The sequence below is a fragment of the Eubalaena glacialis genome, chromosome 20 (genome assembly GCF_028564815.1).
Source record: "Eubalaena glacialis isolate mEubGla1 chromosome 20, mEubGla1.1.hap2.+ XY, whole genome shotgun sequence".
NCBI classification, from domain to species: domain Eukaryota; kingdom Metazoa; phylum Chordata; class Mammalia; order Artiodactyla; family Balaenidae; genus Eubalaena; species Eubalaena glacialis.
Genome location: NC_083735.1, coordinates 191,666 through 218,669, shown reverse-complemented (window position 1 = coordinate 218,669; position 27,004 = coordinate 191,666). Strand labels below are relative to the sequence as shown.

The window sequence follows — 27,004 nt, the reverse complement described above, 5'->3', positions numbered from 1 at the left end:
AGGCTGGGCAGGCCTAGTTCACCAGCGAGGCCAAGCAACGTTCCGTAGAGCCGCGAAGCTGCACGGAAGCAGAGAGTGTGTCCAGAGGCGTGTATTTGATGGGAAGGCCCGTTAGCATCTGGGATCAAAGCTTTTCAGAGGACAGGCGAACGTTGGCTGCTGCATTGTTTTTCTGCTTTTGCTAAAGAAGGGCTCGCCTGCCATGTCTGAAAGGCATCTTGGCTCCTTATTCTCTCTCCCTCCCTTATCCGGCGTTCCCTGGCAATTCTAATGGCTGCCATCCATCTCGTTGCATTTCTGTTGCCATAGGTGCGAATCTGTGCAAAAGTTTTCACAGATCCACAGTGAAATGGAAAAAATAAATAATGATGGGGAGAACATTTTCATAAAGCTTTACTGATTCCTTGTCAAGAACTTTCACCCTGAAGTTAGGTCCTTTCTATCTGTGGCATGGGTAAATGGCCTTCCTTTATGAAATGATGCTAGTTACAGGTGAGGAGTCTTTATTTAAAAACTCTCTGTTGGTCCCCAATTTTATGTTTTGTACTGGTTTGTGAAATCAGCAAGTCTGGGAAGGATGCCCTGCTTGACCTGTCACCCTGCCCTGGGCTCCTTTAAGCCTAATTGAAGCCTTGCTTCCCTTTGAAACCTTCGTCGCAGTCCCCAGTGATGAGCCTCCCGCTACCGTATCAGGGACCCTGCGTGGACCCTCTGCCTCTGAGGAGGGGGCTCTTCTGCTCCCTGACCTCGCAGCCCGTCCGTCCTCACGCCCCCACGCCCTCTCCCTGGCTGTGGTCCTGGCTGGGGTGTGTCCTGTGCCTTCCTTACCCACCTGTATGAATCCGTGTCTATTTCAAGGCCCAGCTGAGGCCCCCACCTTGACGTGGCCCTTCCCTGCTGCTGTAGCATGACATCACTCCATCACCTGCCCTCGGGGGGTGGGGGGGACTCTGGACCACCGGACTTCTGATGCTCTGTGTACCCACAATCCCCTCGCACGGTAACTAGCCCACAAAGCTTATTCAGAAACTGGTAGGTGACTGACGGGGTAGATGCTCTGAGGGCCCTTCCGAAATAGCAGCTTTCCTGGCCGGCCCTGTGCGAGCCCTTCAGCCCTATTAGTGCTTTAACGTAGATGCAGCCACTCGTCTGAAGGCACAAATTGAGGACTTCCAGGGCTAAACTGTGAAACTGGGCCACTAAGATGCCAGCTTAACCCTCTGTCATTCTAACTGCACTGCCTACAAAGGCTGCTTGTATTTTTATTTTCCAAAGAACCAAAGGCTAATAGGTTAGCGTCTGAATGTGCAGAATCTGATGCTCTGTGGCCATGCACTCAGCATCCTGTGGTAGGGAATGCCTGCCCAGCAGGACAGGGAACGTGGGGTAGGCCAGTGAAAGAGCAGAGGCAGAGGTTGGGGAAATGCTTTCTGCGGGAGAAAGGTGACAGGCCTGCTTCAGATTGAATGGAGCTAGAAAACATAAACCAGCAAAGGGGTCGATAAAGGGCAGGTGAGTGACAGCAGCAAGAATGAATCAGCAGAGTGCTGGCAGGTGGCATCACCTGTATAAAGCTACCGTTCTCCACTTCAAGTCAAGCCCTGTGATTTACAGAAGGGCTAAGGGACCTGGCTCCAGTGCATGAAAGTTCCGGTTATGGCCCCATCGTGAGATGCAAAGAGAGCCAGATCAAATCACCTGACCACATCATATTTTCATTTTTCCATCCGTAAAATGGGAAGGGGGTGGGGGCATCATGCAGCACTGAACTGCCTTTTACGTAGGAGCATTCCAAAGGATGTTAATTTCTTTTTTCAATTTTTCTATAGCTTCTTTTTTTTTCTTCCAGTGTTACTGAGATATAATGGACAGACAGCACTGTGTAAGTTTAAGGTGTCCAGCATAATGATGGGACTTCCACGCACGATGAAACGATTATCACAATAAGTTCAGTGAGCGTCCATCATCTCCTATAGATACAACGTTAAAGAACTAGAAAATACACATTTTTTGCTTGTGATGAGAACTCTTGGGATTTTCTCTCTTTACAACTTTTATATATAACCGACAGCAGTGTTAATTCTATTTATCACATTGTACATTACATCCCTAGTACTTACTTATCTTAGGGTGTTAATTTCTTTAAAACACAATAGCTTATTTTTCATCGTATCTTATGAGAAATGTAAAGCGCTGCAAGAATTATGTCCAGGTTAAGATTGCACTTTAAGCTGGTTTGGTCAGTAATTCTGTAACCCTGCTTTGCTGTATAAATAAACCTATGCTTGTTTGTTTCTTCAAGAGTAATAATTTCTTCAAAAAAGCAATTTGGGTTTCTTGCACTGATGCCTTCATCTGCTAGGGGCATTTGGGTTGCTGGAGAGGGAAGGGAGTCTGCTTTTTTACTTCAGCTCTGCCTTTTATGGGTCCAAACAATGATTACACTTAATGGCGCATTTTCTCTCTCTCTCTCTCTCCCTCCCTCCGTCGCCCGCCTCTTTCTCCTGAGTGCCCGTTTCTGCCGCTGGCGAAGCAGCAAGGCGAATTGTCAGATCAAGTCAGTCAAACCCATGATCTGAGTGATCCTGTCCCCACTGAATTGATGGGGCCTGAACAGGCATCCTTTCTCCTTCCTCCTTTCTGCCTTCCTAGCTCCACCATGACATTGGCCTGCTAGATTCTGCTCCTAATTCCTAACCTCATTTTTCAAAGCTGATTTTTACAGTCTAGAAGCCCTCTCTCCTTTTATTCCAAAATATCATTTAAGTCCTTTTTTCTACCCCTTATTCCCTTGTCACCCCGTGTTTACACCCATCATTAGGATCCTCTTCACTGTTTTTCCCTCCTCTGGTAACTTCTGTCTTTCACTAAGAAGATTCTTTGTTTCCTAGTTCTGCATCTGGGCTTATTTTAAGTAGGGAATGGTTCAGCTCTCCATCTCACTTAGACCTTTTATTAATGAAGCAACCTTGGTATTAATATGAAATCCATTCTTAAGTATATTTTTTGTCCCAAGGAAGTCCCTGGTTTTTCATCCAGAATTTACATTTTTTTCCCTTTCTTCAAACCACCTTGTCATTTTTGAAATTTTCTCTGGTGCTGCCACCAATAGAAAAGTCACCCCAAAAATCCATTTTTTAGAAAAATGTTGTATCTGTAATGCATATTTATGATAATAAGATAGCTTTTTAAAATATATCCTAACACTTAAATTATAGGGGCCTCTTACATTTATATGCTAAGAAAAAAGTGAGGGTATCATAAAAAAGGAAATAGTCATTCAATGTCAGGAAATATTACATCTCATTTCAGTAAACATGATAAATCATCATTCAAGATATCACCCATTCCTACAACATCAGTATAGACAAGATAGATTATCTCCACGCTGCCAACATTTAAGTCCCAATTTACTATTATAAAGTATGTCAATCACTGAGAAATAAAGTCTTTAAAAAAGGCCTTATTATATTAATTTGTTGAAGATGTCTCAAGGTATCAAAGGAATATCTTTACATATGCAAATGCATACATGCATGTACATATACTGCTTTACAAAGTTATGTATATATATTTTTTCCATATTGCACTGCCATAGAGGGCATAAGTTAGTAAAACTTTCAAAAAGGATATAACAGTGAATTAAATCTACTTTATAGAAAATATGGAGGAACACTAAGAAATTTAATATCAGCAAACATGTTCCCTTTGAAACAGGAAATTAGATGTGCAGGAGGGTTTTGGTCACACTTCAGGGAACAATATGCTGAGGTTAGGAGCTGCTCTGTTTACTCCTGCCCTCACCGGTGAGGCTCTTCTATGTTAGACAGGCTTCTGGTTACTTCAAAGCATGTTTGAAGTCCTCACTGCACAGCTCGTGCACAAAGACAAATATTCTCCCAAATGTGTGCAGCTACTGTTGCTGCAGACTCGCTCATAAGTAAGGAGAACTTGCAGTTTCCTATTTAACGCCGAGTTCATGCCTCTTTTATTCAGCTATGACAGTGAAGGTCGTCTGACAAATGTGACGTTTCCAACCGGAGTGGTCACAAACCTCCACGGAGACATGGACAAGGCAATCACGGTGGACGTTGAGTCATCCAGCCGAGAAGAAGATGTCAGCATCACTTCAAATCTGTCCTCCATCGACTCGTTCTACACCATGGTTCAAGGTAAACACGAAAGCAGAGCTTTCAGTGGCCCAGTTTAAAATACTACTGGTGGGGCTTCCCTGGTGGTCCAGTGGTTAAGACTTCACCTTCCAATGCAGGGGGTGTGGGTTCGATCCCTGGTCGGGGAGCTAAGATCCCACGTGCCTTGGGGCCAAAAAACCAAAACATAAAACAGAAGCAATATTGTAACAAATTCAATAAAGACTTTAAAAATAGTCCACACCAAAAAAAAAATCTTTAAAAAATAAAATACCACTGGCACCCAGGTAGAATGTGGCAACCCCCATTTTATAAGATGAACCAGGAAAGAGAAGGTGGAAATATAAACCCCTAGAGATATCGATGAGATAGTCTAATGTCTACATGTAATGTTTATTTAGTAATATATACATATATAAAATCACATAATATCTAAAACAGTCTGTTAACCTAGAAATTATGGTTTTCTTTCGCATTTAATAAAACAAGTTAATTCCCACTCTTCACTTGCATCAAAAGGCCCTTTCTGCATCATCATCACTGCCACGGAAGGACAGCAATGTGAGGCCAGCAGTGTGAACTTTCTGAATCCGTGCATGATGCAGTATTTGAATCCGCATCTCATGCCATCACTGGAAATTGTATACCAAATTTCAAGTACCCATATGTGTAATAGCTTGACTTTCCATTTTTTCACTCAGTCTGTAGGTATACATGTCCAGTAACTCCATGATGGAACCTCCCACCATATTCCTTTTTGATGTAATCTTGAAAAGACCTGTTTACAATGACAATGGCAACTGTGAGGTCATTGCTCTAAGACTCATTGCTAAATCTGAGTTAAACTTCTCTGACTTTTTTTTACCAATTCTGTCAGGTAATCTCTACAGTCATCTAAAATCAGTATTGCTTGAATTCATTGCTTCCCCAAATGGTCCTATATTATTCAAAATTTTTAAGTTGAGGCAATAGCCTACAATATGAGAGGGTGTTTTGTACAAAATATAAGATGACTTCCTTTTTTAAAGTCAATTTCAGGGGGAAATATCTCCTTATATTTTTGGTATAGAAGGTACAGATATTAAATCGTTTCAAAACATCTTTAACAAAAGACATAGGGATGAATATTGGGAAGATGTCTTCTAAACCCCTGGAGGTGACACACCAACCTCTGAAAAGAACACATACTTGGTTCTTTGCAAAATATTTACTGGAGGTCAAACCTTCATTTATTTCATCAGGCAAATAAAGTAGAGAAGGACTTTAAATTCCCCTAAAGTTTGCCTTTAACATTCAGCCAAATCTGTTACAGCATGAGATGGCAGACATCAAAGTTGTTTTGTTATTTTCTAAAAGGATATCATTAAGTACTTTTCATTCCCTTATAAATGGAGTCCAGTCAGTGTTGTAGAAATTCGTATCACTTCTAACCCCACAAGCGATCCGGTGTTTAATGCACACCTATAGTTCGTGTTTTGTGCTGCTTGTTTTCTAGATCAGTTAAGAAACAGCTACCAGGTTGGTTACGACGGCTCCCTTCGAATCCTCTATGCCAGTGGCCTGGATTCACACTACCAGACAGAGCCGCACGTTCTGGCCGGCACAGCTAACCCAACAGTTGCCAAAAGAAACATGACTCTTCCTGGTGAAAACGGTCAGAATCTGGTGGAATGGAGATTCCGCAAAGAGCAAGCCCAAGGCAAAGTCAATGTCTTCGGTCGAAAGCTCAGGGTAAGTCAGTGTCAGAGCGAGGTGACAGCCTCCCGGTCCGCCGTGTCACGCAGTGGCCTGTCCACGAGGGTGGGCCTAGGACTCATCTCCTGTTCACGCTCAGGGTAGCACCTTACCTTAGAGCATGAGTTACAGCCAACCATCAAGCCATCAGATCGCTCGTAGAAAAGGCCAACTAGTTGAGAAAAGTGTTTTCTTAATATAGCTTTGATTAAAAATCAGTTCTTCCCATAGAGAATGGACTTGAGGACACGGGAAGGGGGAAGGGTAAGCTGGGACGAAGTGAGAGAGTGGCATGGACATATATACACTACCAAATGTAAAATAGATAGCTAGTGGGAAGCAGCCGCATAGCACAGGGAGATCAGCTTGGTGCTTTGTGACCACCTAGAGGGGTGGGATAGGGAGGGTGGGAGGGAGACGCAAGAGGGAGGGGATATGGGGATATATGTATACGTATAGCTGATTCACTTTGTTATACGGCAGAAACTAACACAACACTGTAAAGCAATTATACTCCAACAAAGATGTTAAATTAAAAAAAAAAAAAAAATCAGTTCTTCCTTGGGAAATTAGGATAGTGCATGTAGCACAATTCCAAATAGCCTGGATGGCCAACGGATTCTTGTTGTACTGATATTGCCCTAATAATCTTATGCTTTTCCTTTACCCACTCAGGAGTGATGGCTTCCTAATGGGATGGGGATGAGTAAGAGTTGGATGAAATATTAAAAGTGTTCCAAATCATAAATATGTATCTTGAAAGAGATGGGTTGGCCTCTGAAAGGTGGATTCTTCCTTTGCATTCTCAATATTTTTAAAGTACAGCTTGGGCACCTAGAAGAGGACTAATGTCGGAACCCCCCTGCCCCCTCCTCCCTACTGAAGGAAAACCCAAACTTGCGTTATTGTTATGAGAAGTGTGATGACATTGCTGATTATGCTAGTGTAACTGACCTTTGCAAAATGTTCTCTGTGTTGCCTTGTTAGGTGTTTTTATTCCTCCCTCTCACATTGTGGGCCAACTATATCTAGAAAGCAAGCTGTGATTTATGATAGCTGTTTGGTTAAGACAACATAGATTAACTACTAAAACACAGGTTACAAGGAACCACCTTCAAACCACTATAAACTGAACCGGATTCATTCTTTCTATTAGCAAACAGATTTTCATTTATCAGATAAATGTAGATAACTATTCCTAAAATTACTTCCCTTGCTGTTTTAAAAAAAGTTACTTAAAATCAAGGAGAGACAAAAAACATGGAGGATACCATTCATGTCCTTTTTTCAGCACCAAAAAATGGTTAAATTATTATTATTATAACAGGCCAACATTATTTCCCAGGACAAGCCCTCATGGTGAGAAACAGCTACTACATACTGTCTCTGGCTATTTCCAAGAAATAGAAATCAAGTAAGAAAGAATCAGTGCATCAAATACAGACTATCCAACTCACCATTCTATTCTAATTCCTCTTCAGTTGCAAGGCAGGGGTTGGGGCTCTAAATGCAGGGTCTTCTGGAACCAGTGTTGTGCTCCCATCTCGCCCGTCTCCCAGCCTATGGGAGCCCGGATGCCCTAGCTCCAGGGCCCCGCACCAGGAGTTCTGGTGGATAGGAGCCGGGGAGGCTGGAGGGAGGTTATCCCATGAGAAGGGCTGGAAGAAGATGCAATAGAAGCTCAGAAAGAAGAGCAAGATTAGGGGGCAAGTAACATGATGGGCAAGAAAACAAGCTCCAGGCTCATTCCGGGGTCACTTTCAGAGGGTCTTGGCCTGTTACCAGAGTCAGTGCCAGCCCTGGCCTTTTCTTCTGCCGAAACAAGGAACTGAGCTGCCTGCGTGCCTGTCGCTGCTACCACTGACCGCTGCCCCTGGCCCTGCTTCCTTGGGTCACTGCAAACTGGAAGCTAGTTCACAGGCTTTATCTTAGTCAGCTACCCCTACAGCAGGCGTGGTGTGCCTGTACACACACATACACACACGCACAGAGTCACACGTGTACTTGGACACGGGACTTACTTCATCAGAAGACATAAAGGTTCTGCTAACATCTGTGCTCAAAAAATATGGGTTCTAGATCAGGCTCCACTTTTTACTAATAATAAATCTTACAGGAAAATCCTAACATCTGTGAAGCTCATTTTCCTTACCTATATGATGATATCCATATTATGATGGCAATAATATAATATTATCTAGATAATAACCTGACCTTATGACACAGACATGATATAGATTAGCTATATTATGGATAAATATAATTTGCCCTACCCTGCTGCTGTCTCACACAATTGTTACAGAATCAAATGAGATAATGTGAAAATCCTTGAAAAACGAAAGGCATGATTACATATTCTGTAACCCTAACCCAGAGAATCTGAACCATGGGCACAAACAGTGGGCATTTATCCCCACACAACAGATGGATAGGAAAAATCTGGTTAACTCACTGGTTACGAAAACATAGGAAAGATTATGGGAAATGCTTTGCCCAGAAACTGACCACGTAACATGTGGCCCACTGTTCTTTGAGACAAGCTAGTCTAAGTGCATCCTTCTTTTTCCTTTTTAATACTGATTTTCTAGACATAAAAAAGGAATTAAGAAGAGTAGAGGAAAAGAGGAAAAAGCCGATTTTAAGTCTCTGGTTCTCAGCCTGATTCTAAATGAAGAAAACACCTCCCTTTGGGGAGGAGAGACCCGTGCACACAGGCATGGGTGTGAGTTTCTTTCTAAACAGCAGAAGGACAATGCCTCAGCAAGTCATTTCAGAAAATATACTATTTAAAACGGCCTGTTCGTTCACACTGAAAGGAGATTTCCAGCTGATATGTGTGATGGCTCACATAGAGACAGTGCCAAGATCACAAGGGAGGGTTGCTTACTTTCAAGATAAGATTGGATGTGCCAGCTCGGCTTGCTAATTTCATCCTCTGTGGATTCTAAGAGAGGAAAGCAGTGGTGTGAAAATCTGGTTGGAGGACCGGACCTGGAATCTGCCAAATTGGGGCACAGAGGAGGAAGGAGGGGGATGACGCGAGGCCAGCAGGGCCTCTGAATCAGGAATCAGAGTCAGAAGCAGCCTGAAAAGCTGCCCGTTTTTACTCCCCCCTTTCCTGAAACAGAGGACGTCTCCTCTCTTACCTTTCATTATCTCCTAGCAGAAACGTCTTTTCGTTTTTACATTACTGGCCGAAATCTAGCTATGGGCCTGACACAGGGTGGGCACTCAAATATTTATTCAATAAATGAAAGAATGAGGAAGAGCCAGCCTTAGAATTGGGTTCTTTCATTGCCTCTAGATCTTTCTCAGAGAGAAGCTGTAGGAATAGCACACCCTTGCAGATGTTTGACTGCAGGAAACCTAGCACTCAGTTGAATAGACCACGTGGATCTAATAGGTATAACACTAGATGGAGTCGTTTACAAAGTAAAAAAAAGGCAAGGAGTACAAAAGGAAAAATTATACAAGAAACGAGCAACATGAAAAGCATTTTCTGTGAAACTGCATTAAGGGAAAAGGGGTTGGATACGTAGGAATAACCAGCAGAGGCAATCGTGGCAGAGACGTGGGAAAACAGAACAAAGATGAGACAATTCCTTAGCTTACTTGCTTGTACCTACATTTTTTTTAAAAAAGACATGCATAATAGTCGCTTGTCCTTGTCTTACAGCATTTGGTAAACAGTCCTAATTTTTGTCAGTGTTGGACTTTAGAACCAGCCTTTGATCAATTCCCAAAAATTGTTATGGCATCCTAATAATAAAAGTCATCTTCTAAACTTGCCCAGAATTCTGATGCTTAAAGGAAAACATTTAGTGGATTATGTGAAAAAGCAATTCTCGAAACCTGAAGGCCGAAAGGGTGTTTCGAGGCATGCGTAAATATGATAGCTTATTTAACTCTTCTTACGCCCATCACGTTTGTGTGACGTCCTGTGTCTCACTTTCATCTGACTGGCAGGGCCTAGAGTGGGATGGTGCAGAACAGTTGGCACTTGCTGACGTGTGGAGGGGACTCAGAACCGCCTGCAGACAGTTGATGTTCTAACAAGGACACCAGGGAGTTGAGATATTGTCACAAACATTCTGGATACCTGAATACAGTCTGACTGTGCTTTGTGTCGTCAAACATACAGACATTGTTTTAACCTCTTTATGCCTCAGTTTTTCAAGCATTACAGAGGGAAAATAACTACCCACTTCCCGATACCAAAGGGACATTGTGATTGATTGCAGTCATGCTGGACATGATCTTTGAACATGGGGATTTTCCATGCTTACTTAAAAGAAACGCTGTGTATCACAAAGGAATTCATGGTGAGCTCTTATCCAGACACAACATTTGGATTCATTTTTATGTAGCTGGAGGTATCGTAACGATCTGAGAGAAGGTTTTTCGTCTCAGGTGAACTGCTCAATGTAACTTGATTTTTTTTTTATGTTAAAAACGTTTATTAAAAGGCCACTGGGCCAACAATGCTGGTCCTCTATGATTGTCAAAAAAAAAAAAAAGTTTGCAAAATAGTTGTGATTTCATACAGGTATAGGTAAGCAAACTATGTTCCAGATGGAAATGTCCCTTGACTTGTGCATTTTGTCTGCAACACCCAAAGGAGAACGTGTGGGCAGGTTTGAGAGGGACGGAAAAAAACAAAAGATCTGTTAGTATCTTCTGCAGTGTTACCTATTGAATAACAGTGGTTGGTGTCTGGAAACAGTAAGAACAGTTAAAACCTTGGCTTGTGTTGCGAATGTGGAGAAAAACACAGCCACATTCTAATTCTTTCCTCATTTCTTCAGTTGGAGGACACAAGAAAGGCATTTGTCTGGATAAAAAGAAAAATTTTAACTGCTATCCAGATGTCTGGTCTCGCGGTGCTTCTAGATGTTTCCATGTGGTGACATGCTTGGTGTGGCAGCTCACACAATGGCAGCGTTAGATGTTCTCCTGGACGCTTTGGTGTTGTGCAGCCAGAGTCCCAAACCAGAGAGACAAATCAGAAGCCCGGTAGTGGGGTGCAGGCGTGCCAAGAAGGGGTTCCAGGCCTGCCTTCTGGCCCTTCTCCCTTCCTAACCGAGCAGTCATACCAGATCTGCAGAGCAGATTTCCTGTACTCTACCCATAGGAAATACTGCAGAGGCAAAGGAGGGTTCAGGAAGGCAATAAAGACTGGAGATGCAAATTAAAATGAATACAGGTAAAACGCAAACAGATGGGGTACGACTGCGGGCCGCACAGTCTACGGAAACTAACCACACACGCGGTCTCGCTTGGCTATTCGCAGCCTGGAATAACCTGGGGAAGGAAAAAGGAGGGCAAACCTAACACTCTGTTGTTTTGTTTTGTTGTTTAAATCACAATGCGAGACACACAAGAGCCCTAGGAAACCATTTAAATTTTGTAAAGCCTCTTCCTTAAGGCATCACAAGTGTGCAAATAGAAGCTGAAGAGCTGGATTCTGCCAGTTCAGTATTGAGCTATTTGATATCAAATCAAATCTGTAACACTACAGACCTAAAAATACATCTCTGTAAGCTAGTAGCTTCTTTCCAGGGTACACAAAGCACCCTGCGAACCTAAACGCGTAAAGGCTCACAACATTCACAAAAGGCCGAGCAACGATTCTGCAGACATCCCCACTGGGGACAGAAGCCCGGAAAGCCTCCAGCTGGCTGGCCAGAATCATATAAACTCACGGAAAGCCCAGGGCCTCGCTGCTTCTAGACCTTGTGGTGTGTGGAAATGGGGCTTTCGGACTCCTGGCTTCCTCCTCCGACACAGCTACACACCCCACACCAACACATACCAGTTGCTCTACGGGTCAAGGGGTTTTCCTTTTTCCTGCATCAGCTGGGTCTGCAGTGATAGAACTGAAAAATTAAGGGCTCCTCACTTGCATCCAGGGCTCCGCTTTCCCATTCGTTGTGAATCATCTGGGTGCTTCCCCGGCACCCTGACCCCGACCACTTTGCCTGTTAGGCATGAACTTCTTTTCAGCTGATACCTTTACCCTTCCGTGGACTTCACAGTACTCCCCTTGAAGAGTTAATTGGAAAAGTTTAAATAAAGCTTACGGAGAATTTTTTCATGGGACTTGTTTAATGGCCGTGATACAAGGCACAAATTTTTATCCCAGATTTTACATAAATATACATGTATATTATGTATGTACATACATATATGTTTACATATATTGGTGTGTGTGTATAAGTGGTGGGTATATATGTGTGTGTGTATAAGTGGTGTGTGTGTGTGTAAGTGGGGGGTGTGTGTGTGTATAAGTGGTGGGTATATATGTGTGTGTGTGTAAGTGGTGTGTGTGTGTGTATAAGTGGTGGGTATATATGTGTGTGTGTATAAGTGGTGTGTGTGCGTATAAGTGGTGGGTATATATGTGTGTGTGTATAAGTGGTGGGTATATATGTGTGTGTGTATACGTGGTGTGTGTGTGTATAAGTGGTGTGTGTGTGTGTATAAGTGGTGGGTATATATGTGTGTGTGTATAAGTGGTGTGTGTGTGTGTATAAGTGGTGGGTATATATGTGTGTGTGTATAAGTGGTGTGTGTGTGTGTATAAGTGGTGGGTATATATGTGTGTGTGTATAAGTGGGGTGTGTGTGTATAAGTGGTGGGTATATATGTGTGTGTGTATAAGTGGTGTGTGTGTGTGTATAAGTGGTGTGTGTGTGTGTGTATAAGTGGTCAGCTGGAGCTGTCTGTTTTGAAGGTTCTAGCTAGGACATGGTCAAGTAAAATTAAGATTTTCCCATTTAACTTGTAACAATCCGAACAGTTAACGAGCATTTTGGTATGGACAAGCCACCATCACCACAAAGGTGCAGTAGGAAACCAAAGAATGGACTGGCCCTGGTCTTCTGCAAACACTGTAGACCGTGTGTAAAGTAGAATTTAACCAAGGCCACATGTCCACCGCAGTAACAAATGCTGGCTGGTGTGTGCCCTGGACCACACACAGTAACAGACAGATGTAGTCAGAGATTCTGGACGTGACACAGAGACCCTACAACAACAGCACGGGGCTAGATTTGTAAAGTAAGCACAGTGGTCAGACTGTGTAGATGTGGGAGTGAAGGATCTGAAGTCCTTGCCAGTGAACCAGATGTTATCAAAGAAAAAGGCATTCCAAAAAATTGTGACACGTCAGCACTTAGCCAAAAACAAGGATCGTGTTTGTAACCTCCTGCTATTTAAACTAATTAATAATTTGCAGTAATGTGGGTTCCACATTAACTGCTCTTTGAAGGGCTAGAATCACATTTACCACCGTTTTATTTAATGTAGCCATGATTAATCTAGTAAGCAATTATTTCCCAATGTCTTCTGGGCTGGGGGGGAGGGAGGGATTTGAGTAATGTGCAGAGATGTCAGGTTTACCACCTTCATATCTTCTGAGCAAACTTTAAAGCAAATGCATTTCGGCATTTTTCTTATCAGTTGCTTAAGGTTACAAAATTTAATTGAAAAGGTTTTGAACAAATGCCAGGCTGTATTTCTGCTTAATGAAACCTTTTAAAAGAGCAGTTAATCTACTGCCTTGCACTTGTACCCAAGAAGTTGCTAAATTAATTTACTGACAAAGAGAATCAATTATCATAAATGGTGTTTAAACAATAGTGGGGACCCTGAAGAGTAATAAGGGGCTGGTATTGGAACAGCATGATTTATTTTATCATCTTGTTTGTGTTGTAACAGGTTAATGGCAGAAACCTCCTTTCAGTTGACTTTGATCGAACAACAAAGACAGAAAAGATCTATGATGACCACCGTAAATTTCTCCTGAGGATCGCCTACGACGCGTCAGGGCATCCGACTCTCTGGCTGCCAAGCAGCAAGCTGATGGCCGTCAATGTCACCTATTCATCCACGGGTCAAATTGCCAGCATCCAGCGAGGAACTACGAGCGAGAAAGTAGATTATGACGGACAGGGGAGGATCGTTTCCCGGGTTTTTGCTGACGGTAAAACATGGAGTTACACGTACTTGGAAAAGGTACGCCTGCACACAGAGGGTAAACACGGGGAGGCAATGATCGGTATTTTCCAGCAGTCACCCAAGCGCACTTCCGGGGGGACCAGTGTCACGTGACTGAGCCCCGTTTGTTATTCTGAGTACCCACATGTAAATCACATCCGTAGAGCACTGATGAATTTCTGCATTGGCCACGGTGTTTCTCCTCAGTTAAGTTCTCCTCTCCGAGACCCTTTTACGTGATTTATGCTGTAAACAAACAAGCCACAACAGCGTCCACCTGCCAACCTCATACGTCCACAACATTCACAAATTAGACCTTGAGCTTGTTCGTCATTTGTAAATCATCTCCGTGCGAGCTTTTTCATTTTGAGAAAGAGCCTTACGCATTCGCACAGTTAAAGCTGTCAGTTTTGCGTTGTTGCCCGCAGAGCTTCGACATAACCATAAAAAGCACATACACCCTACTTATGCATTAGTAACCAAAAGAGGCTGTTTTTAAAAAAAGCCACACTTCTGGTCCTCTGTGGCCTCTCCCCTTTCTTCTGCGTGTAAAGGGAACCCATTCTTGAGACCTGTGCACAACACCAAAAAAGACTTCAAGTTATACGTGTGCAGAATGCCAGGTCGTAGATGCCAGGTTTCGGGTAGTGACCGGGGTCAAGAGGGAATGAAAGTAAAAGAAAAAAGGAGGGACTTCCCTGGTGGTCCACCGGTTAAGAATCCTCCTTCCAATGCGGGGGATGCGGGTTCGATCCCTGGTCGGGGAACTAAGATCCCACACGCCACGGGGCATCTAGGCCCACGCGCCACGACTGCTGAGCCCGCACGCCCCAAGGAGAGATCCCACGTGCCTCAACTAAGACCCGACGCAGCCAAAGATAAATAAATAAATATTAAAAAAAAAAAAAAGAAAGAACAATGGAGGAAAAGACCACCTCCCTGTAGTTCCCTTCTGAAGAAGTAGAATCCACCAAGAAGCATATTCATGGGAGGTTTCATCTGCCTTTGAGACGCAGGTTAGCACCGGTTCTGGTTCGGGTGCCTCTCAGCTCAGTGCACCCGCACTGCCAGCGACCACACGGCAGCTGAGGCCCAGACACAGCTGCCAGCCTCACTGCCTGCCCCTTCCTCGGTTGCACAGGATAACCCTGTCCTCCGAACGCACACCCACATCACTGTCGCGCTCACTCGCCCCGTGGGTCTCCACCAGAGGTGCTCTGGACCTACCTCTCCCCTGCACCTGAGCCGTCCTGGCTAGTCCCTCTTCCTGAGGACCAGTTCGTGTTCAGAGTTCACCTTCAGGCAGCCCGCTAACTCTAGAGTGCTTCCAGCTACGACCCTACTTGCCAATTTCTCCTCTTGCAAACCCGCCTACGTGCCCTCCTTAGAAGAGACGCACCCCTGAGACAACGGAGGAGGCCCATTAGGTGACAGTTTCCCTCCAGACTCGTCATCACACGCTACGGTTAGTCATTCGGCTGTTATTTGTTGAGAGACCACAGAGTAAGCCCCCTCCACACTTACCTTCCTGGGAGCAAATCCCGACACCTGGAAAATATCTCATCCTGCAACCTACAAGCCCCAAGACAACTCCTGCCTGAAGTTACTGGGAGTGGGACACTACTTCATTCTGCAACACTCTTCCCAATTTTAAATTAAGCACATTACAGAGAAGAGTAACAGAAATATAAACTCCCAGACTGGGAATTCCCTGGTGGTCCAGTGGTTAGGACTCCACGCTGCCAGTGCTAGGGTGTGGGTTTAATCCCTGGTCGAGGAACTAAGATCCCGCAAGCCAAGCAGTGAGGCCAAAAATAAATAAATAAACAAAATAAACTCTCAGATCCCCAAAATTGAGAGTAGTGACCATAATGTGACTGAAAAATCTTTAAAGGGAGCAAAGGGGCATGTCATTGATAAGGGCCACTGTCACAAAATGACACCGGCAGTAACCCAGATCACGTCCATGTATCAACAGGGATCAGAAAAGCCAACGAGCACTTTCTCACCATCTCTCCCAAATCTCTAAAATCCACCCAGACTATTTCCATTTCCTCGCTAGGATAGGCACCCTAAGCCAAAACTTATTCATGGCCAAGTAAGGAATATTCTACTACCTACCATGAGCTGTGATTCTGAATGACTGCAGTACTGGGTCCTGGGTCCTGTGAATTCAGCAATAGTCCAGGCCTTCCTTGGAAGGATGCAGACTATCAGGGACAAGTCTCAAGACATTTGCCACAGAGTCTGCACACAAAAATTGCCCCTAGATGTGCCCATAGAAGAGGTTCTGCAGAAGTCTAAGTCAGGCAAACTGCTTCTGAAAATAGTGGACGATAAAGAAACAAAGAATGAGCCTTGGACACGGGGTTATGCGTTTCTGTGTCAAAAGCAAAGAGCGAGTCCCGGTGCGGGGAGTAGGTGGGGAAATGGGCTCCTAATCTAACCATCCTCCCGGTTTGGCCATCATTCCATTTGGTGTAACAGGTTTTAGAGGGGGCTTCCTCAGAGGACAGAACCGCCCACGTGCTCTACCACGGCAAGAGCTACCTAACCAGCCTCCAGGTTGACCTTCTCTCACGTTGGCCTAATAAATTGTCTTCTGTCTTTCCGCAATTACTTGCAAAATATGCAGAGCTTATTTTTATTTATCTATTTATTCACCTCATAATTTGGCACCAAAGCAGTCTATAGCCCAGAAAGCAAAGCAGTCTATAGCCCAGTCACCGCACCTGAGGTACAAGTCCAATTTGGTTCTCACAAAAGGAAATTTCAGAATTCAGATTTTCCTGTCATTACAGATGTCATTTAAGAATTTGCAAACAAACAAACAAACAAACAATATCTGGATCCATATTCCTCACGAGGGCATTGACAGCTCTCATTCACCGAGTGATTTGTTTGCAGCAGTGTTTGTTGCCGTTGATGCTTTAGGTACACATGATCCATTTTGGGCTAATTTTATGTTTCTTCTTTATAAAGTAATATTTTGAATGCTTTGCTCCTCCCCCAAATGCACTGGAAATTAAAACATGATTTGAGTGGCTGTTCCATCAAATGAGGGGGAAAAGCCACCTTACTAAATGATTGCTGATTATGGACAGGGCTGCACTTCCCATATGCTGTTTTCCCCTTGAAATACTGTCTTTGAAGCAGCTTTGCTTGTGCCCGTATTATGACTTAGCGGAATCCATTGACAATCTTCTGCTTGGCTATGAATGCCTGAAAAAACCAAAATGGTACGATCCTGAGACTTGAGGCACTCACTGCAGAACCCCTCCCAATGAAGCATCCAGGCACATTAGGCAGGAAATCGGTAACGACATGGAAAGTGAGGGAGAGCTCAGTTGAAATGAAAACCATTTTCTCAAGGGGAATGCTCTTGCGCGCGTGTGGTCACGACCTGTGCGGTGCGGTGGCCCCCCCGCCACTCACGAGCGCCGGCTAACAGTGTGTCCCCTCCCTGCAGTCCATGGTGCTCCTGCTGCATAGCCAGCGGCAGTACATCTTCGAGTACGATCCGTGGGACCAGCTGTCGGCCATCACCATGCCCAGCGTGGCCCGCCACACGATGCAGACCATCCGCTCCATCGGCTACTACCGTAACATATACAACCCCCCGGAGAGCAACGCCTCCGTCATCACGGACTACAACGAGGGGGGGCTGCTTCTGCAGACGGCTTTCCTGGGTACGAGTCGGAGGGTCTTGTTCAAGTACAGGAGGCAGACCAGGCTCTCAGAAATCTTATACGACAGCACGAGAGTCAGTTTTACCTACGATGAAACGGCAGGCGTCCTCAAAACGGTAAACCTCCAGAGTGATGGTTTTATTTGCACCATCAGATACAGGCAAATTGGACCCCTCATTGACAGACAGATTTTCCGCTTTAGTGAAGATGGGATGGTGAACGCGAGATTCGACTACAGCTATGACAACAGCTTTCGGGTGACCAGCATGCAGGGTGTCATCAATGAAACTCCGCTGCCCATTGACCTCTATCAGTTCGATGACATTTCTGGAAAAGTGGAGCAGTTTGGAAAATTTGGAGTTATCTATTATGATATTAACCAGATCATTTCCACAGCTGTAATGACTTACACGAAGCACTTTGATGCTCACGGCCGCATCAAGGAAATTCAGTATGAGATCTTCAGGTCACTCATGTACTGGATTACAATTCAGTATGATAACATGGGTCGGGTAACCAAGAGAGAGATTAAAATAGGGCCCTTCGCCAACACTACCAAATACGCTTATGAGTATGATGTTGACGGACAGCTCCAGACCGTTTATCTAAACGAAAAAATCATGTGGCGTTACAACTACGACCTGAACGGAAACCTCCATTTACTGAACCCAAGTAACAGCGCGCGTTTGACACCCCTTCGCTATGACCTGCGAGACAGGATCACCCGCCTGGGTGATGTTCAGTACCGGTTGGATGAAGATGGCTTCCTGCGTCAAAGAGGCACGGAGATCTTTGAGTACAGCTCCAAGGGGCTTCTGACCCGAGTGTACAGTAAAGGCAGTGGCTGGACAGTCATCTATCGTTACGATGGCCTGGGAAGGCGTGTGTCTAGCAAGACCAGTCTGGGACAGCACCTGCAGTTTTTTTATGCGGACCTCACTTATCCCACTAGGATTACTCACGTCTACAACCATTCGAGTTCAGAGATCACCTCCCTCTATTACGATCTCCAAGGACATCTTTTTGCCATGGAAATCAGCAGTGGGGATGAATTCTACATCGCGTCAGACAACACAGGGACGCCACTGGCTGTTTTCAGCAGCAACGGGCTTATGCTCAAACAGATTCAGTACACCGCGTATGGTGAAATCTATTTTGACTCCAACATTGACTTTCAGCTGGTAATTGGATTTCATGGTGGCTTGTATGACCCACTCACAAAATTAATCCACTTTGGAGAAAGGGATTATGACATTTTAGCAGGACGATGGACAACGCCTGACATAGAAATCTGGAAAAGAATTGGGAAGGACCCAGCTCCCTTTAACCTGTATATGTTTAGGAATAACAACCCTGCAAGCAAAATCCATGACGTGAAAGACTACATCACAGGTAAGTGTAATTGTTTTTCCTTTCCAAGTACTTTAATCACTGGATTAACACACGAAATAACGGCTGGTAGTTTAACTGTACGCTTTCCTCATGCAAAGTCAAATGCCTAAAAAAAAAATCAAATGCCTAACCTTTTAAATGAAACCATGGAGAAACCACAAAGGGACACTGAAGACAGTTTGCTACTTCGTATTCTGCCTGCTAGTGCCCAAGACCACAGGTTTCTGAAATGACATGCAATCCGGTCACTTAAAGAAGGGAAGGGACGTGGGGGTGCAGAAAACATGATGAACTTGGAGTCCCCAAATTGGATTTCCAATCCCAACGCTTTATAGCCAAGTGACATGACTTTTTGAGTCTGTTTCCTTAACAATAAAATGGGGAGAGCAATGCCTGCTTTATGGTATTAAATACAATAACACATGCAATTCTGCTTGAAATAGTAACTGCCTTACAAATGTGTGATGTTGGTTTTCCTTTTACACACGTGTCAAGTTCTAATGACAGAATCAGTAAGGAACACGACACCACGTGACTCAGCAGCCCGTCCCCGGGGGGTGTTTAACTCCCTCTTCCCCACCGTCGCCTCGGGGACGGTGATGGCGCAGGTTCTCCCCTCAGTTGCTTAGCCAGTGGATCTTGTTTCTGTCCTCAGTTCTGTCCTCTTATACTACTGTCTTCATCACCAGTTAGGGCAGTGTTCTTGTACAGTGGCTAATGAACACATTAATTTTTCTGCCAATATCGGTATAGATTTAAGACCTTTCCAAATTTAGTGCATGATCCAATTTAAAACATTGAGTCCCCCTTCTGCCACCGCAGAAGCACCAGGATGTGAAACAGAGCCAAGGTCCTTGCAAGCATGACTCTAGTTCCCTTTAACGAGCAGCTTCTCTACTCTTTATTGAGGTAACACTGCTTTACAACATTATATGTTTCATGTGTACAACATTCTGTTTCTACTTCTGTGTACACGACAGCGTGCTCGCCAACAAAACTTATTTAACGTCCATCACCATACAGTTGATGCCCTTTACCCACTTTGTCCTCCCCGCCTCCTGCCCTTCTGGTAACCACTACTCTGTTCTCTATATCTACATGTTTGGTTTGGTTTGGTCATTTATTTGGTTTTTTTTATATCATATGAGTTAGGGGAATTCCCTGGTGGTCCAGTGGGTAAGACTCTTGTGTTTTCACTGCCAAAGGCCTGGGTTCAATCCCTGGTCAGGGAATTAAGATCCCACAAGCTGCACAGCGCAGCCAAAAAAAAAAATTGTTGTATCATATGAGTGAAGTCATACAGTGTTTGCCTTTCTCCGTCTGAATTACTTCACTTAGCATAATACCCTCAAGGTCCATCCATCCACGTTGTCACAAATGGCAAGATTTCATTTTTTGTGTGACTAATATTCCATTGTGTGTGTGTGTGTACACATACCATATCTTCTTTATCCATTCATCTATTGATAAGCACTTAGGTTGTTTCCATACCTTGGCTATTGTAAAGAATGCTGCAATCAACCTAGGGGTGGACGTATGTTTTCGAATTAAGTGTTTTTGTATTTTTTGGATAAATATCCAGAAGAGAGATTGCTGGATCATATGGTAATTCTATTCTTAGTTTTGTGAGGAACCTCCATCCTGTTTTCCTTAGTGGCTGTACAAGTTTACACTCCCACCCACAGTGCACGAGGGTTCCCTGTAGTGAGCTGAGATCTTCACTCACGCTCTGCTCCAGGGATTCTGAATCCCTTCTGTTTCCACCTTCCATTCCTGAGTCACACTGCCATAATTAACCTCTTTGCTATGTTTATGTTTCCTAGAGGAAGGTTATTCTGTTTTCTTTCGTGCGTGTTCGGTTTGGTTTGGGGTTTTCTGTTTTGTTTTGTTTGGCTCGCGTTGGATGCTCCTTCCGGCTGTGTCTTTTCTTGCTCAGTGTTTGAGGCGTACCGAGATGTCCGTTTTCAGTACAGCTCTCTGCCCCCCGTTCATTTCACATCTGCCTCCTGCTCTCCCGGACTGCCTCAGGCTTTTCGTAGCTCTCTCCCTTGTGAACCAGCTCAAGGTCCCTTCTCTCAGCATCCTGATTCAGCAGCACCCTTATGGAGTTCTCCTTCAGGGTTTTTCAGTACTCATCTGCCTTCACGTCCCAGTATTTGGGCAGTAATTTTCAACACTTAAGAGCCTCCGATTTTCACTGCTTCACAGACATTGTTCATAGTAGGAGTACCTTTGCCCCCAGCACTGCACCATCCAAGAATTTTGTCTAACATACAAGCCCCCCGTAATCTTACGCACGCACGGGCACACACACACACACACACACACACACACAAGTGTGTTAGTTTCTATCCTCCTCCACCACCAGCAACCCTCCATTTATGAAATGGAGGAGAGAACACCACTGGGTTTATAGCCTATATGTGATGCCTGCACAAAGGGACCTGCCAGCCTGACAATGAAGTGAGAGTTTGTGCCCTGGAGAAGGAAATGGGGAACAAGTGGCCCTCCATCATTCTGACAAGCAGTTTGCCACTGGTTATTTAAGAGGTGTTGACAGTGGCTGAAAGGCTGGAAAGCCCACAGCTCCTGGATTCATCCTCTCCTAGCAACGTGGACGGCAGGGAATGCCACAGCAGCATTTTCTGAAAAACATCAAAAGAGAGATGGAACAGCATATATTAGGTAAAATGCAATTTCAGATTTTCCAGCAATGTGCTTAATATATAAAATAATCTACACCCAACTGTACTCATAAAGCTGCAAGCCTGCTGACTAGTTCTGTAACATTATAACCTCCGGAACAGAATAAAAGCCTTATTTTCAGCTTAACGGCTTTTGGAGTCACATGGCAATATTTTCAAATACCACCTTAAAGGTTTCCAGCCTCTCTCCCCCAGAAGTTTCTCTCCACTTGTGCACAGAGCCTCTGAAGTCAGAACTGATGGGAATCAGAACGCCTGTGCCCTTGGCCAGCTTGGCCAGCTTTTACCATTCATCTTTAAGAATCAGCTGTTGATCTTCACACCCTCAATTCAGGGTTCTTAATAATAGAAAATGGGTGGTGGAAGCCTGCATATCCTTGGGCAGTCGCTTTTGAAAGCTAATAACACACGACTTCTATTTAAGACCAGCCTTTACTAACTACAAATGTCATTTGTTGTCAACAACGCTGTCTGTTTCATGCTTCTGGGCGTTGTTATTCGCATTTTTTTATCACTATCACCAGCATGGGTTGCAACTTCGCACGAGGGACCGTGTACCCCTCTGTCTAAGTGAGTCTCTGTTACCCGCATTGTCTGCAGCTCTGTCTCACTTCGTTCTGCTACTGAAGTTATTGTCACCATGTCTGAAAATAGAGTCAGTTTTTAATTGTAGGGTGATGGCAAACATGGGCTCTTTTTCAGGGTCATTGTTTGTGAATGTGGGGTTTTAAGGTAAGGCTTTCAGTGCAGGAAAGCACAAGATAAACTCTAAGGCCTTTCACTTTGAACCTTCTTTTCCTAGATGTTAACAGCTGGCTGGTGACATTTGGCTTCCATCTGCACAACGCTATTCCTGGATTCCCTGTCCCCAAATTCGATTTAACGGAGCCTTCTTACGAACTGGTGAAGAGTCAGCAGTGGGACGATGTACCGGTAAGAGACAAAAAGCGAAGCTATGAAAAGGTGATAAAGGGCTTACTTGCACCTTATTATCCCCTGCTTAATCAGACTACCCGGGTGAAAACTGTACCAAAGACCATTTTAAATTTTTTTGACTCTTTCAGGAAAGAAAGCACCACTTCCCTCTTGCATTTCTGTTCAGCAAATCAGGGGCCTGTGAAACAGGCTTAAATCTGGTTTTAGTGATGCTAATAAAAACAGAGAAAACATTATCAAAAGGTAATAAAATGCGAAAGCTCATTTTTGAGTGCAGGGTTTCTACAGAGAACCCCAGGAACAGCACATTGATAGTATTTGAGACCTTAAGGCAAAGATACAATAAACAGGAGGGCCGGGGATTCACGTTACAAATTAGCAGCTCACAAACAATGCCACAAAGTTCCACTTCCTTAAAATATTGGCAGTGTTCAAGGGAAAGGATTAAAAATAAAATGGCCTCTGGTAAGGCACCACCTACCACTAGGTGTTTATGGAATTTTCCTGAAAATAACAGAGCAGGAAGCCTGGAACTGTTCTGGGAAATAAAAGAAAAGGAGAAAGAATGGAAAATTGCAAAGTCAAAGCTGCCATTTCAGAAAGTGGCACTTTTAATTCCCACCATTCAGAGATCAGAAGGGAATGCAACAACAAAACACCAGAATTTCTAGCTTAAAGCAAGAATAATTAAAGGTCAAGAAATTGGGTTACCCCGTAATGATAAGAAGAGAGCGCAGAGTTCCTTAGAAAGAGTCATTCCCCCACCCCCACCCCGCCCCCTTGACCAATTTCCTATAATTTCAATGAATACAAAGAGAAAAGGCAGTCCTGGCTAAAACACACACACACACACACACACACACACACACACAAGTTATACACAGTTCCAATACCTCTGCTTTCTGGTACATGTTTCATACTTAACATAAAAGCAATTCCTTTTTCAGATGTCACCTTTACATTTAAAAAGTAAAACCCATCCAGTTTCCAGGACCTGGGAGCCATTTTGACACTTCTAACTGCAAATATTATCTGCACTGATCAAGTGCCGTGAAGACATCCTGAAGTTTACTAATGCCTTTGAGCACGTCCTAATTGCAGATGACTTTCCAACATGTCTGAAAGCACTGAAGTCTTACTGTACAAATGGACTGCCAGCTTTTTTTCCTAGGCAGCCTTTTCAGTATGGCTCAGGTTCTCTGTCATCAGAAGCACACCATAAGGACAGCTTAGGGAATCGCAGGCAAAGACATCAAGGCTGCCCGGAGAGCAGAAAAACAAATGTGCCTTTCAGTGCTGCAAACGAAACACATGTTTCCATTTGGGAAAACACTGGCCAGACAAACATCTGGTGGTATAAGAGATGCCCGAGTTAAAATCCCCCTATTTAAAACCCTTGCCAGCGTAGAAGGCCCACTGTCCCCTAAGTCTGCGAAAAAAAATAAATGTTTTCCTAAAGTAATAAACACTCGTTGCCAGCTGTCCCACTGTGCGCCGCCCATCGTGGCCGGTTATAGTGGTCCAATTCAGCTGAGAACTCTTCACCGGGAGAGGGTACCGAGTTACCTAAATTAAAGCACACGCCTTTCAAAGCGCATCAAGTGGGGCGCGGTGAGCCAGCCCCAAGCACCCCCAGGCTTTCCAGCCTTCCCCTGGGTGCTGGCGCTTTCTCCCCAGCCTCCCATGGAGAACGCTGCTGGGGTGGACGACCTGATAAGCTCGTTCCGCACGTGGGGTGAGCCTGGGAAAAGGGCATCTAGAAACAGAGAGAGAGAAGGCAAACCCCTGCGTGCTTCGCCCACGTTAGAGACGAAAACGCTTTGCTGAGCAGAATGCGTGATGGCGTTAGCACCTCGCTCTGCCTTTCGAAACGCACTGGGGGTCAGCTTGAGGGGAGGACCCCGGGGCCCTTCCTCCCCGCAGGCCGTCGAAGCCTTGGCCTCTCTCAAGCGCTGACGCGGGATCTACCGGCCCCCCGCTCCCCGCCTTCCCCCCGCCCCTCCGTTTTCCCTGCCCGCAGCCGGAGGAGCCCCATCGGGAGGCCGGCTCCCGGGCCAGGGGCGCCCGGCCGTTCTCTAAAGCGCCCTCCTGTTCTGTTCCGCTTTCCAGCCCACGTTTGGAGTCCAGCAGCAGGTGGCGAGGCAGGCCAAGGCCTTCCTGTCCCTGGGGAGGACGGCCGAGGTGCGGGGCAGCGGGCGCCAGGGCGGCGGCGCGCCGTCGTGGCTGTGGTTCGCGACGGTCAAGTCGCTGATCGGCAAGGGCGTCATGCTGGCCGTGAGCCGCGGCCGCGTGCAGACCAACGCGCTCAACATCGCCGACGAGGACTGCATCAAGGTGGCGGCCGTGCTCAACAGCGCCGTGTACCTGGAGGACCTGCACTTCACCGTGGAGGGCAGGGACACGCACCACTTCATCAAGACCAGCACGCCCGAGGGCGACCTGGGCGCGCTGCGCCTGACGAGCGGCCGCCGCGCGCTGGAGAACGGCATCAACGTGACCGTGTCGCAGTCCACCACCGTGGTCAACGGCAGGACGCGCCGCTTCGCGGACGTGGAGCTGCAGTTCGGCGCGCTGGCGCTGCACGTGCGCTACGGCGCGACGCTGGACGAGGAGAAGGCGCGCGTGCTGGAGCAGGCGCGGCAGCGCGCGCTCGCCCGGGCCTGGGCGCGCGAGCAGCAGCGCGTGCGCGACGGCGAGGAGGGCGCGCGCCTCTGGACGGAGGGCGAGAAGCGGCAGCTGCTGAGCGCCGGCCGCGTGCAGGGCTACGACGGCTACTACGTGCTCTCGGTGGAGCAGTACCCCGAGCTGGCGGACAGCGCGGACAACATCCAGTTCCTGCGCCAGAGCGAGATCGGCCGCAGGTAACGCCCGCGCCGGCGGCGGGGAAGCGCGCGCGCGCGCGCGCGGGGGCCGAGCCGGAGGGGCCGCCTGCCTCCCCGGCCCCGGGCGCAGCGCCGCCTCCGCGCGGATCTGTCGGGGGCGCGAGCCGAGGGCGCTCCCCGGCACCGAGGAGCCTTCCGGGAGAGCCAGACTGCTCTAAAAAAAAAAAAAAAAAAAAAAAAAATCCAGCCCCCAAAATCAAAGCAGACAAACAGAAACAAAAACCTTTCTTCTGAATGACCTTAAAGGTGATCGGCTTTAAAGAATATGTTTACATATGCATATCGCTGCACTCAGCTGGACAAAGTATTCCGAGGAAAACAGATCATTAAAGGAAAAAAAAAAAAAAGGCCCAAACATTTTGCCCGGGGCCGTCTGTTCTTCGAGGCACTGTGTTTAAAGAAGGTAGAGATGCATACAGTGTTTCCAGATATTACCCAGCTGTCGACCTTTGCTTACAAGAAGTAGTCGCTCTGCATAGGATGTGATGTATATCTCTGTTAATGTTAGAATGTGAGGCAGAGTTGCTGTTCCTGGACAACCCAACTGCTTCCCCTGTGCTGCTTTGTAAAAGGACATCGGCACAAGTGGCTTCTGCTGGGGCGGGGGTTTCTAAGGGATTTTACGAGGCCGACGTGGTGTGCCTCGCGGAGAAAAACACCGGCCCACAGAATCCTTGTCACTGATGATGAGCAAAGGAAACCCTGATTTTTTTTGTAAATTATGTGAGACAAGTTGTTTATGGATTTTTATATGAATTACAATTTACTGTACATCAAATATTAGTCTCAGAGGAGTTAATTTATGTAAAGTGTTTAAAAAGTTTATACTTAAAAATAAAACGATAAAAACATGTGAACTGTGTGATTTTTTAAAAAGGATTGCACCTTTTGTTATCTGTTATAGCTGTACAGTATAAATTATTATATTGTAGAGATATAACGACTTATGCCTATAATGTCCGGAAGTGTTAATATTTTTGTATTAGGTTGAAAAACATGTGCCACTTTCTATCGCTAGATGGGTAGGACGGTGCAGTCCTGCGTGGGTGGCTGGCCCATCAGAGAACTTCTCCTTTCTCTTCTCTTTTTCATCAGGCCAGTGTCCTCAGCCATTATCAGCTGAGAGGCACGGTAGAAAACTAAGGCTGGTGGAATGTAACGGAAGATACAAACACAAAAACAAACAAACAAAAACAACCAAACAAAAACAACCAAAAACGGGGCAGGAGGAGTTCTCTGGCCCTCTCTCGGCCCTGGAAGTCCGTGGGGAGTTGGTATCGTTAACCCCAGGGTCCTACTGTTAGCGTTCCCTGAAGCCTCATTTTGTGATGGAGGCGAGAGACCCCGTCGGGTGCTCGGGAAACCTTTGTGAGCAGGAAAGGGGCTGATGCAGTCGTGACCACAAACACGTGTCTTCAGATCCAGGGAAGCGAGCAGAAACCGAGCGCTGGTGAGAGAGCCAGATGGGGAAGGTCAGGGTCCCTCGGCCGGTCTCGAGTTTGGACCCTCGGGTCACA

At 45.5% G+C, this 27,004-nt stretch overlaps 1 protein-coding gene across 4 annotated transcripts in view; it reads left to right on the top strand.

Moving 5' to 3' along the window:
• LOC133081392 (teneurin-3) overlaps positions 1-25,533 on the top strand; it is a 319,076-nt gene extending 293,543 nt beyond the window's left edge. For all 4 annotated transcript variants that reach the window (XM_061177486.1, XM_061177487.1, XM_061177485.1 and 1 more), the window contains 6 exons: positions 3,997-4,172; positions 5,647-5,882; positions 13,605-13,901; positions 17,353-18,964; positions 22,472-22,602; positions 24,715-25,533. In XM_061177486.1, coding sequence (XP_061033469.1) covers positions 3,997-4,172; positions 5,647-5,882; positions 13,605-13,901; positions 17,353-18,964; positions 22,472-22,602; positions 24,715-25,470 — 3,208 coding nt within the window. In that variant the 3' untranslated portion in view covers positions 25,471-25,533. The remainder of the gene's footprint in view (positions 1-3,996; positions 4,173-5,646; positions 5,883-13,604; positions 13,902-17,352; positions 18,965-22,471; positions 22,603-24,714) is intronic.
• Positions 25,534-27,004: the final 1,471 nt, after the last annotated feature.